This window comes from Poecilia formosa, unplaced genomic scaffold (genome assembly GCF_000485575.1).
Source record: "Poecilia formosa unplaced genomic scaffold, Poecilia_formosa-5.1.2 Scaffold607, whole genome shotgun sequence".
In the NCBI taxonomy this organism is placed as follows: domain Eukaryota; kingdom Metazoa; phylum Chordata; class Actinopteri; order Cyprinodontiformes; family Poeciliidae; genus Poecilia; species Poecilia formosa.
In genome coordinates this window covers 81,633-95,505 of record NW_006800546.1, presented here as the reverse complement: position 1 = coordinate 95,505, position 13,873 = coordinate 81,633, and the positions used below count along the sequence as shown (strand labels likewise).

The 13,873-nt window shown below is 37.6% G+C and overlaps 1 protein-coding gene across 2 annotated transcripts in view; it reads left to right on the top strand.

Annotated features, from left to right (window-relative positions):
* Positions 1-13,873, top strand: part of LOC103130107 (glutamate receptor ionotropic, kainate 5-like) — a 79,219-nt gene that overhangs the window by 32,722 nt on the left and 32,624 nt on the right. For both annotated transcript variants that reach the window (XR_001660187.1, XM_016665667.1), the window contains exons 9-11: positions 1,972-2,076; positions 3,693-3,800; positions 3,903-4,106. Coding sequence is in view for 1 of the 2 variants with exons in the window: in XM_016665667.1 (XP_016521153.1) it covers positions 1,972-2,076; positions 3,693-3,800; positions 3,903-4,106 (417 nt within the window). In the remaining variant the exon portion in view is untranslated. The remainder of the gene's footprint in view (positions 1-1,971; positions 2,077-3,692; positions 3,801-3,902; positions 4,107-13,873) is intronic.

Sequence of the window (13,873 nt, the reverse complement as noted above, 5' to 3'; positions counted from 1 at the left end):
TAATGTGGACATTTCATATAGTTGCTGGAATGCAAAAAACTCATTTCTGTTGCCATAATGTCTTAAATTATATTTTAGCATGGTAGATTATTATTATTTAGAGCTAATAAAAAAAGACTGAAGGAGCAAAGTGCTGACTTTGTAGAGACGCTTCATTCTTTTGGGACGTCGTTTTGCACATTGAAATTACATGTTGAGAATCCCGCTGTGCAAAACCAGACTATGGTGTTAGTTGTAGTTATTATCAATAAAACACTTTGAAACTGTATTTAAATCAGTCTACATGATTCACATGGTATTTTATCCTACTCATAAATTTACATTAGACTTTGATTAGCTACCCATTAGCTGTCATTTTCCCTTATTTGGAGGCGTAATCTTAAAGGTGTCTGATAGATGCAACATTATCTGATTATTTTACATGTGCTTGTATTAGTTTAATGACGCTTTGTGCATTTTCTGTGTGCTTTGATGTCTGTTACTCATTTTTTGCATTTTCCACTGTCTTTGTAGTCGTCTTCTTTTCTAACAGGAACTATTAGGTTGCATTTCAGTTTGACTTTTTCTTCAGGAGGCTCATAAATTATGTCTATAAATCTTAGTATTGTAAAATAGTTTGCATTGTTTTCAACATGACTAAGACGAAAATAAATGTTTAGATTCAACATATATAAAGAACTTTTTAGATTGCCCTACTGTTAAATTTGTATCTTTGCTTTTTGATATTCATTTGATTTACTCTCATTTTCCTGTTTCCTTGTTTGTATCTGTCTGCCAGTTCTTGTTTTTTCCATCCACTGATGATGCTTCTTCCTCCATATTGTTTTTGTAGCTCACAGTACATCACTTCATCATCTCTGCCCTGCGTTTGGCAGCAACCGGGGACCTCTCTCCCTCTCTCTGTCTTTCTCGCTCCACTTTTTTTGGGATGTAATTCATCTTGAGTCATGCACACACACACACACACCCATTCATATTGAATGTGTACTCCATAACACATAACTCACATAAACTCAGGAACAAAATGCATGCTTGGCTGCACGTGTATCACACAAGTCTCACACTTATTTGCACATTACTGCAAGCACGTATTCCAGCAGCTCTGTCACTGATCTGATGTACCGTCAGTTTTCTCAGTTTCCGTTTCCAATTTGCATTTGTTTTGGAGTTTGTGATCACGTTTCTGTGTTTTTTGTTTTGTTTTTCATTCAATAACAAACGAATCAACACGTTTTGTGTCAGATGAAACTGACACAAATTCAAATCAATTGATCCGGTTTCATGAATTATTTGTTGTTTTTGCACATTTCAGTTCGTATTATGGCGTTTGATCATGACAACTGCTGAAATACTGTGGTGCTGGAGCAACTGGTTCAGTTCAATTCACAGTCTAATTCAATCTGTTTATTTAGACATAAATATTCCATTAAAAATCATTATGAAAACCATACTAAGAAACAAGGACAAAGAGTAGGAAGGTCACTCTGATTTTGTTTTTTCTTTATCGTTCATAATAAACTCACAGATGGTGTGAAATAAAGTGTGTTGCAACTTTCACCATTTCAGACCTAACTGTTGCATTTTAAGTTAATAAATAAATAAATACATGAAAAATCTCTCAACATGAAGTATTTAAAGAGATAGTAACATTTTTGTGAACTGGAGCTTGTTGGGTTAATGTAAAATTGCTTGACCTTTTATTCCTGGATCTTTTTTGTGGAGAATGTATTTGTTGTTTTGGTTTATCTCAGCCCGACTCATAGGTCACATTTGAAAAAAATGACAGCTGTCGATCTGTTTTAAACAGATTCAAACATTTGCAAACCAGCCATAACCAGCAATATACAGCATTCACTTTTTCTTTGATTAATATCAACCTGTGTATCAACTGATTTTATAAGCAGAAACTCACAAATTAGGCTGTTGAACAGTCATTTATCTTTGTTTTTGTGTGATCTCTCATTTTATCAGGTAGAATATGACGGCCTGACAGGCCACATTGAGTTCAACAGTAAAGGACAGAGGACCAACTACACCCTGAAGATCCTGGAGAAACACCCTGCAGGCCATAAAGAGGTAAGAGAACAAGAACAAGGTGGAGATCTTAGCCATTGGATACATAAATCTGATATTATCTTTACTCAGTTTTAAAGAGTAATAAATAATACATCTCCCTACTGAAACTAACTTTGAAATGTAAACATTTCTAAGATCATCAGTTATACAAGAATCCCAGAATAGATGTCCAAAGACCTAAAGGGTTTATCAAGCAGCTCTTTCATGCATTCATTCATTCATCTTCAGGTTTCTGTCCATGCCTGGTAAAGACTGTTTGTTCTTTTTACTGATTTTGTTTTGACCTTCCAACATTTTTCCTATCACCCTTTACTGGAAATATTATATTAAAACAATCTGAAAGCTAAGTGGCTGATTGCTGTGAATTTCTGTTAAATGTCTCTTTGAAATAATGAGCTCCTTACTTTTCTTTTCTTTTCTTTCTTTTTTTTTTTTGCAATCTTAATTTTTACAATGTATTGAGCTGACCTGATTAACCCTGAGTGGAAATTATACTCAGCATCTTTAGACTAATCAGATGCAATCAACTATGATCAAATCTTCTTGACCACTGGACAGTAAATTAAGTAATAAAATGAAGGCTTTTGAGTTGGGGTCAACTTCTTATTGCCCTTCAAAAGGCAACTCAAAAACAACGATTCCTCTTTATACCTAACAAATTGTGCAACGCAGAAGCTTCCAGCCCAAATTATTGAGAGTTTACCCAAGGCAAGCCTGATTTATTAAAAAGGTTGTCAGATTATATGGTTCTAATGAATCATACTTATTATAGCATAGCATAATTTTATGTTCTTAATGGACATTTATATAGAGAGTAGTTGTGATTTAATGAAATAGCATTCCTTTTACTGTGTTTTGCAGACACACCATATTCCTCATATTTTTATCATTTTACATATGATCTTGCAATTGTATTTATTTTTATTAACCTGTCACTTTTAATTTTTCTGATATTCTTTTTATTAGATTTTAGTTTAATGGGGTCTGTTTTTAATCTCGTAAAGAAGCTGTTCCTAAGTGCCGTCCTGCAACTTTTAGGTGCATCTCTACTTCAACAATCCTGAATCTAATGAATGGCTTGTTGCCACCCCTCTGTAGAGCTAAATGACACGCTGGACAGGGAATTCAGCCATTTGATTTTGGTGTATTAGAGCTGATGTGCTTCAAAAAGTTTCAGAATAGTAGCTCTCAAGCACCGGGACTTGGAAACCAATGTTGTAAAGCATGGGCATACAACATGAAAGTTGGACCGCTCTGACGGTGCTACTATACACCCCCAGCCTGTAACGTGAAGAACCGTTTATAGCTACGAATCTTCTAAAAGATTTTTAGAAATTTTCCAAAGCAAATTTTATATTCTTACAGGAATTGTCTATTTCAATCATTTAAACTCTTACTTTTGTCCTCATGCAACTAGAACTTGGAAAGCAGATTAACAGTAAAAATGCAATAACCCAAGGACTGAAGAGCTGCACAGGAGTCTGTAAGGGATATTGGATCGTTGAAATAAAGTGAGGTTTCCAATTCAAAAACAGTTAGCATTTCTGCATTTCCATTTTTGTGGATTTTTTTTTATATAGTTAAGATTGTGCTTAATTCCTCTTTCTTCCCCACAGATTGGGACTTGGTATTCCAACAACACATTGGCAATGAACTCAACTTCCTTGGACCTCAATGCCTCAGAAACACTAGCTAACAAGTCCTTAATTGTCACCACTATACTGGTAATGTGTTATTAAACATACATAATGTGCACCAGCTTGTGTTTCTTTTCCTTTTAATATGTTTCAGCCAACAGCCCAATGTTTTTGTTCTTGGTCTGACAGGAAAACCCATATGTAATGCGCAAGTCCAATTATCAGGACTTCCAAGGAAATGATCAGTACGAAGGTTTCTGTGTGGACATGCTGAGGGAGCTGGCAGACATCCTGAAGTTCTCCTTCAAGATTAAGCTGGTGGATGATGGGCTATATGGAGCACCTGAGCCTAATGGCAGCTGGACCGGCATGGTGGGGGAGTTGATCAACAGGGTGAGTATGAAATGGTAGAGAATAAATAGACTGACTAAAAATACCACTTTTGATTTTGCAAGGAATTTCCCTCATTTGCGGCCTTCGGCCTCTTTGAAAGTGGTGCATATTTTTATTTTTGACTAACATTTTGTTCACGGAACAGAATTTGACATGATAGAAGTCTAAACTCTGAGCTGAAAAGCATTTCTGAAAGGGAAAATAAGCAACCGGTGGAAAAAAGCTCTATAATTTTTAAATGAAACTCCAATAAATTCACAACAAAATCGATCTCTTAGTTCCTACAACTATGAGTCCTTTGCAAGTTGCCTCCTGCTCTTCCAGTTCAATATCAGTTATTTGACCTGCCAATGTCATCCGTGTTGCTGCTACACTCACAGGCTGATTCTTTTTGGATTCATGCCGCTGCTCACTCTGTCCTCAGCCACCTTCTCTTTAATGCAGACTCTGTCATTCTTTTGGATGGATCCCCTATCGGCTCTTCATTCTCTTTGGCACTCCCATCCCATCTGTGTTTGCTACATTCTCCTGGACAGCTGCTTTTTTCACTTCCTTTATTAAATCCTCCTATGCTTCACTCCTCTTCTTCCGGTACAAACTGTCACCTGGGATTTCAGTTGGCGGATACTTTAGGGTCACCTCGAATGATAATGAATGAAAATAACGCCAAGATAACATACACTTTCCAAAAGCAAGCGCAAAGTGTAGCCATGGTTTTAAGCTGGTTACATGTGCCTCAGTTTATTACAAGAAAAGCCCATATCTGCAACATGTTGGGTTTGAAGTTGGCAAAAGATGAAGTGAAAAATCTCCACTGCTTTACAGCACCGTCAAGTTCAAGTGTGACCAAACCGAAAACATTTTACATTCAAAAGCAACAAATTGAATCAGGCGAAGCCACCGCGTACACAAAAACACGAGCATCCCCAATTGATTTCTCTAACATTGCCTCTGCATTAGTTGTTATGGCAACAGGCAGGGGTGAGGGTGCAAGACGTGGGCTTTGAGTTACTGACAGTGATGGCACTCTTAACTGCAACACAAGCGTCAGCCAATTATACAAGCGGTGGAGTGTTGGAAAGCCTCCCAGCTCTGATCAGCAGTCACAGGGAAGCTCAGGACGTATTAAGTGGCTCAGCTGAAGCTCAATTTCCCAAGTTAGTTGTTTTCTCAGTGAAAGTGGTTCACTTTAAGTCAAGTCTAATTAACACTGATTAGAGAATTGTCTGCAATGAAAACTGCAAGCGGAGGTAAAGATGATAAGGGGAAGAGACAGGGAGAGCGTTTTGTATTTCTGTGTGTTTAGGAAAACCCTGTTAAGTTGTTAGAATTTTATTTTAGTAATGGAAAATTAGGAATTACTTTGTTGAAGTGCAAAAATTTAATTGCTTTTTGGGCAACATAAGGTTTTGTAAAACAAATATATGAAAAGCTCTGGACTTTTCTGATTTTCTTTCACTTGCAGATACTAGTTGTAGCCTGTTAAAATTGTATTTTAAGAATTAACAGGATGTACATATTTTCTTTTCAATCCTTCCTGATGTGAATGGTCACTTATTATTTATGTTAGATGTGAGTCACACCACTTTGAGAGCACAGTCAGCAGAAAATCAGTGCTAATTGTTTGAAACAAAGTTACACAGTTGTCATTTTACATAGTTTTAGTGTCTCATGTTATTTATTAGCACAATTAAAGTTAGCGACTGCAAACAGCAGTCTGAGAATTTAGACTGTTTCCTAACTGAGATTTAACTGCTAACATTTCTAAATATTTCACCAGAAGACAGAAGGTCAAAGCTCAAATGAATAAAACAGAACAACTGTGCTGCAAAATGCCGAATTGACAAAATGTCCTTAAGGTGGGTACAAACTGATATCTTCTGGCAGAACCAAAAAGTTGAGCAACAAAATATGCAAAAGTTCAAAAAGGTAAAGGAACAAATAAACCAGAACCTATTAGTCCACTCATCTGTTAGCAGCTGAAATGAACAGCTAACAGTCCTGCAGTTTTCTTTCTATATAAACATATATATGTTTATATATATATATAAACAACTAAAGTCTGTGTTTCTCCTGTTACTTAATAGTAAACCCTCTCACTGATATTTAAAATGTAACTAACCCCAAAATCAACTCTTGTTGTGCTAATAAACTGGTTTATCAGCAACAAAAGGTTTTCAGGTGTTCTATCTTTATGTTTCTGCAAATTATTATTTTTTTGTGTAAATTTATATAAAACCATCACACTCATTAGCATTGTGTTTGGCATTACTCAGCTTTACAAATATGTGATTTTTTTTTTTGTAATGTGAACACGGAGGGGTTCCCCTCTGCTCTGACTATGGGCGACGGCGTACGGCAGAACAGGAAGTGAGATGGGTCACGCTACCACTCACTGCCTGCTCAGGACAGAGAAGGTCCCACACTCTCAAATTAAACCTCCTCTACAAAATACTTGATGCTTAATATCTCAGTGACCCTTTGAGTTTTCTAAACGGGCCAAGAATGCATCTGGGGTTGAAAATGTCACTGTTACACTGCAGTAGATGGTAAAATGCATTCTCTTGTTCTATGCTGCTTGCTTCACCCAATTGCTAACGTTTACCTGTGCCGTATGTAATGAGCCAGTTTGACGCTAAGAAGCTTGTCAGAAATTGACTGCGCTGTAACAACTGTCCTCAACTGTGAAGAGACAAGTGCCGAACTAGATGGCTGTTAATGTTATTTCAGATGTTGTAAAAGTGGCCAATATGGACTGAATGGCTTTTTTCACTTCTTCTGCTGCCATTGCTAACACTTCCAGCAGACTACAATTTTAAGACAGCACAGAAAATTCTAATCATTATTCACAACTTGTCCTTGTGTTCGCTGATTGGCCCAGTAGAAAATCTACCATAGACAATCCAAGTCATGGGGAGAAAGCCCAAACTTTGCTATAAGCAAGAATCCTTTTCAAGCAGAATTGCACAGGAAGGCAGTGGCCAGACTGTCGCCTCAGAGCTGCCAGAGGAATTAGTCATAGTCTCTAAGTCCCTGTGATGGAGTTACCCAGCTTGGTGGTTCAAGCATGTGATGTAGCGATAACACAAAAACACACCAGGGCCTTCATAGTGTTGTTTTATTCACAGAACTGGCTACACTGAGGTATGCTGAGAGAGTAAAGATCATTGAACCTAAGCTAAGTGTATCAGTAACAGTTATTACAAAACTGAAAAGTTGTTGCACAGATCCGATATGTTTTACCCGATCCATATGTTTGCATGTCTGAAGACCGTTCTATACCAACCCTCTTCCCCTCCAAACCTCCTCTGGCTCTTGATTTTGCAATAAACTCATGTGATTGGTGATTTATGACCAGCCACAACCAGCTTAAAGAAGGGCTTGTTATGTGTTTATGATAGAGATGTTTCATGAAACAGGAAACTTGACTTCCTCCTATGTTATATCTTAACTAACACAGAAAAAGAAGGTGGCCCAGCCTGGTAGTGCTCTGTGAAAGGGGTTTGATGAGGAAGCCATAATACATCCCCAAACCTTGTAACCCAGCCTAAAACACTGTGGCACTTTTAACTCTAACCCTACAAAGATGCTTTAACCTTTGTTTAATTAGTGGGGTCTAGTTAAAAGCCCCAAAAATAGTCTCTGGGTTAGCGGCTCCAAAAATTGTTCTCTTGTGTTTGGAAGCAGGGCCACACACAAACACATAACGGTCATGGTAATGGCGATTGTGGCTGATGGGTGCGTGTGTGTGCGTGAGCGTGTGTGTGCGTGTGTGTGTGTCAGAAAGAGAAACTGGGGAACACAGGCGAGCCATTAAGAGGCTAATCAACTGCCTTTTTTCCTTACTAATTATACAGAGCTGTTTCAATTACACTGTGGGATCCCTCAGTTTGAACCCACACACACACGCAGACACACACACAAGTAGGTATCCCTTTATTTGAAATTTCTGGCTACAAAACTATGCATTTGAAAGAGCACTCTCCCTCTTTTCTTCTCTCTCTCTCTGTCTCTCGCTGCTCAAACATGACAACTGTCCAACCTAAACACAGAAACACACTCCTAAAAACTTTGTTGTTTGTAAGACCGAGGAGTCTGATGAAAGTGGGAGAAATTCATTTAAGAAGTGTGTGCTTGTTAATCAATTAGGTGTTAATTAAAGAGCAGAGAGGTGTCTGGGGTCCAGATAAACACTCCACTATGGCTCCACTCTGGGTCTCAGTTGACTTGAACCTTAATGAGATTATCTTTCACTTTTAATTTCACCTTTCTGTCTTCATCCATCAAGGTTAAATCCAAACTGGGGTGTATTGCGGAGGTTTTGGTGTGGAAAAAGAGAACTGAAAAGGGCATTTTAATAGAGGGTTTCTCAGGAACCCACTTTAAACTGTGCTTATGTCACCAGAAGAAAGCTTCATGCCCTGGCTGTGTTATGGATGGATTTCAGCTCCCTCTCAGTGTCCAGTCAATATTACCAATTGATAAAACTGGAATACAGTAAATTGAATTTCTTTGTGTCCTCCAGTAGGAAAGAAAGTGAAATTTAAAGAATGTGATGTGGAAAAAGTGCATTATCCAACTGAATGCTGACTTTTAAAATCTATTAGACTTTTTTCCCTCCTGAAGGCACCTTATGAAATATCCAGCTATCATGGTTTAAATATTGCGATATTGAAGATCCTTCTTCTTTTCTCCTTAAGCAGCTCTTGCCCTCTGTCTGCTTTATGTATATAATAGACTTGTTGATGAGTTTTGTTAGCTGGTTTTACAGTGCTTTGCAAAAGCATTCATCCTCCTTCAGACATTTTTCATTTTATCATGTTACAACCTCATTGGGATTTTCTGTCACAGACCTGCTCAAAGTTGTGCATAATTATGAATTGAAAGAAAAATCAGACGTATTTTTTAAACCACACTTGCATTCTGAGTTACCAGAGAAGCAAGAGGAAAGCCATCGAAAGCGGATAATTTTCTATGTGCAGCTCAGTATTTCAGGGATTTGGTTTATTCCTTGTTTGCTCTGTAGAAACTATATTATTATTATTGTTACTTATAGTTTCTCCCTGCTAGTCTCCCATTGTTTGTTTCACCACCTGTTCTCTGTGGGCATTAATTTTTTCAGTTAGGACAGAAAAACTGGTTTTAGCTCGAGCAAAACAGGTCAATCCCAAAGAAAATACATCTAGAGGTTACAACATAACCAAAACAAAAGGTTTACAGTGGCATGGTTTGGATCGTCAGTGTCGAAACTGAATCATCAACTTCCATCCTATCTGGTGAATTCTCATTAGAATGGGCTTTCCAATATACAACATAGGCTTTGATCCAAGGCATGCTATTGTAGTTCAGGTGCATGTTATAAAGGACTTACAGAAGAGAGAATCTGTAGCGAGACTTGGGAATTTATGCTCACAGATTCTCCTCTGTCCAGTGTTGCTGATCTTGAGCTTTTTTGTAAAGGAGCGGCAGATATTGCAGAGGTGCAAAAATGAAAAAGACACACCCCAACTGGATAGTAACTGTTATCCATGCAAATGACGGCTTATAAGAGTTTAGACCTGAATATAAATTCACAGCATACTTTTACAGATTTTTATGTGTTAATAACTTTGAAATCCCATCCATTCATTCATTCATTCTCCATGGCCACATAAAAGGGTTAAACTGACTCGAATACCTTCAAAGGACATTTTGTCATGTGCAGCTCTGTATTTAGTTCCTTGTTGCTCTGTAGAAACTGTATTTTTTTTGTATAGCTTCTCTCTGCCAGTCTCTATTGATAGTCTCCCATTGTGTCTGTTCCACCACCTGTTCTCTGCCTCCAGTCCGCTCATCTTCATTCAAACACCTTTTATCTCTGACCCCTCTGAGTAAATTTCTGAATTTATGTATGCACATTGGTTGTCTTGGTTTGCATGGCAGATCATCCGTGTTTCCGGCTACATTTGTGTCGTTCTTGTTTTCTGCTCACTTTTATTTCTGCACCTTGTTTTTTGGGGGGATTCACTTTGGAGTTCAGGGTGTGTGTCTGCTCTTCTTTGTTTAATAAAACATTGTTTTTCTTGGCTCTGGCCTCGTGTGTTGGTCTACATTTGGGTCCCTCTTCTACCACCACTTCATGACAGCAGTAGCTTCATTATTTTTGGTGCTCGCTCCACTGAGGGCAGAAAGAAGAAAGGGCCCATGCTTTTGCATTATGTAAAGTTGAATAGATGGACCAGCCAATTTTCCAACACATTTCACTGCAGTCTCATCAGCCAGGGTGTGAGTGGAACCGAAGCTGGAGACTCAAAGACGGTTTCAATTCTTTTTGTGCCAAATATGAAAGCAAATATATATATAAAAAGGTTAGTTCTGTAAAATAACCTGCTGCAAACACATCTTTACAATAACAATGAAAACATGTCATTCATAATTAAGTAATCCCTTAACCTGATTGATATTTTCATGAATACATCTTCTATTTGCTAGCTGAGTAAAATTTAAAAATTATTTATGAATAGAAGATTAATGTTTGGTAAGCAAATTGAACATGGTAGTTTAAGCCAATCAGAAACTACATTCTTATTGTTGAAGCATTTATATTTCTTGATTCCATATTAGACATTTTTACTTCCAAAAAAAAGGGCGAATACAGAATACGATTTTTGTTTTTAATCTCAGATTAAACTCCTCTCACTCCAAAACACTGCTCTCACCATATTTGTTTTCACTTCTTTACTAAAATATTCGATTCCTCCTAAACAGCATGTCTCTGTGACCAGATGCAATCTCTCCTGCAAAAATGTTTTCTGTTGTATACTGCACATCGATGTTGACTTTTTTTGCAGGGATGAAACCTGCTCTCTAAAGTATGTTTTATTTATTTTGTTTTACTTTTTTCTTGTGGAACAAAAACGTGGTTGTATAAATGTTAAGGGCAGCAGAATAACAGCGCGTTTACATTCCTGCCTTCTTTAGGGCTTGCTTGTTGTGCTCTTCCAGTTCACTGCAGAGACATCCGTGAGCAGAGAAAGTTCAACAGCAATGGGTTTCTCCAAAAAAGCTGGTTTTAGGGATGGAGCAGAGCAACTTCAGAAGCATGAAAAATCTGTTGAGTGGATTAGGAAAATTAATATTACAGAGTGAAATAAAGGAAGTTTGCTATCTTACATTTAATGCCCTCAGTTTGCACCCGTAGTACCTCAGTGAAAATTCAATTTAATTAAGTTTATTTATATAGCACCAATTCACAACACATGTTGTCTCAAGGCACATGAAAAAACAGATTGTCATATTGTTTTATCTAATGTAAACCAATGTCAATTAAAGCAGCAAATTAAGTCTGCATAGGCTTAAGGAAAATGCTAAAACTCTGCCTGCCTACAGCCTGGGGATTGTTTTTTTTCTCTCTCTTTTTCCACTATTTGAATTTAACAAGTTGTTCTGGCTTCAATTTCTCTTAAATTATCACAATTTTCTAATCTAGCTAAGATCCTTTTAATAGTGGGCTGCTTTGTGCCCTAAAGTACAGAACTGTAAGTCAAACCAAATGGCCGGCCTCCTCTTAATGAAACTTTTTTTTTTTTCCAGATGATTATCATTTATTGTCCAGGCTATAATACTGTCAACACTATGATAAACTGAAATGGGCAAGTTGGGGAAGCTGTTCTCTGTAAAATTGCTCATGGCAACTAAGGAAAAAAAAATACAATTGCTGCTTTTAATTTTGTATCTGCATGATCAGATGCATACGAGACTCAAATATCCTCTCTCAGTCTCCGTGGTCACACATTTCAATAGTTATTAATAATAGCCCCCTCTTTGTATTACAATGAGATCATGATGAAGAGAGCTAGTTTCTGTATATTTAACAAGGAAGAATAGAGAGTCTGAATTAGAACTCCAGGTAATATTTCACAGATAACATTTTCATGAATTCATTCTCCTGTATGACGACTTTATCCATATTCAGCACTAGGCACACGTGTAAAACGTGAATAATTCACTTTAGAACTCAGATTTAAGGGATGTTAGAAATGCACACACACAGTACTCTAACATAATTCAGATTTCTTTCTTAGGTAAAAACTGAAAAGAACAAATAAAGTCTGGTACTTCATAGAACTGATTTTGGGTCAGTCAAACAGGTGGAGTCCACCCTCCACATGGAAATGTGTGTTTTATTTTAATGCTGATCAAGTTTCTCATCAGTTTGTCTATATTTGTGTCTGGTGTAACCTTCAGTCCTGCTTTTCCACTATTTACGCAATCGGGACAAAAGGCACTTGTTAGGGACCAAGGTTCTCATTGTCCCATGACACCGGCACAATAACAATTCATTGTTAACTCCTAATACATTCAGTGGCAGCTGCACCTTCAACACTGACTTCTCTACAGTAAGAAAATCAATATTTCATTAAAAGCACCAGAATCTGTGCAAAGGTGGTTTAAATGTTTGGGAGGAAAGCGCCGACCCTTATTATGAATCCCGTAATGAATTCAGGACATTCAACAGTCGGTGTGTCATCTCTGGATATCAGTAGGATGGGAGTTAATTTAAACCTTACATTGATTAATTTGGGTTTGAAGAAATGAAATGCAACTGAAAATAAATGTACTGATTGAAGCTGTGTGAGGGAGTAGCTGGAGTTAGTTTGTATGCATTCATTTACTTTTCTTCCAGACTGGCAGCAGTAACTTTAACTCCTGGTTTAAAAATTGCCTTCATCTCTTGGCAGCGAAGCAGTGAGTCCAGAAACACGGGCGGCCTCCATTTGCATTCATTCAGTCATGACACAACGGTTGAGCGATACCTTCAACTAAACCGAATTTTTATTAATCATTGCATCTGACAGCATGATTCCACAAATTAGGCAACATATTGGCCATACAGACCTCAGATGGCCAATTATGTCTGATGAATGTATGAGTTGTGTTTGAATAATCAGTGTCCTTACAGGATAAATCTAAGCTTCTGGCATAATGAGCAGGAAATGATCATCCAGGCTGTTGTTTCCTGTTGTTAATATTTTTCTGAGACACTTTCAGAACTGCACCACTCACGGTGGCAGCATGTTGGGGTTACATACATACATACTGATTTGAACTTTTTGCAAACTGTAGTTCATTTTGGGGGGGTTCAGGTGTATTTTGCATGTTTAGACAATTATCCCCCCCCCCCAAAGCCTTGTGGCATAGGAAGGATTTTTTCTCTTATTTTATTTATTTATTTATTTATTTTTACTTTATGACAATTGCTATGATGCTGTAACTGGGGACAAAATGTATATTTTCTAATTGGAAGCAGGTAATTATCATCTCAAAATCTTAACTATGACCCCAAACAGGCTTCATGGAGGCAGAGCAGGACGAAACAGCAGAGACAAAAGAGGAACCGTCTTAATCATAACGGGAGAAAAACAGATCCCTGACTTCAACATCTCTCTGCCAGGCTTTCTGGCTGTTCAGTCAGAAAGAGATTTAAGGAGAAATGATAAAAACAAAAGAAGTGAATCTGCAGTGCTGCCCAACACCTGATGGATCCAGGAGACATTTCTGTGATATTTCTTCTCTGCTGACCAGAAATGAAGCTGCTAGGATGAAATGACCATCATCAGACTATGATACATCAACAGTCTTCAGTCAGAGGCCTCTTCAGATATGTTGCATGACTGACTGCTACCAGATATCCTTCCTGCCCACAGCATCGTTATCCATGATGACTATTTGAAGATTAGATTATAGGAGTTTCATCAACATTGAATTTCCCTTAAATTTACCTTAAG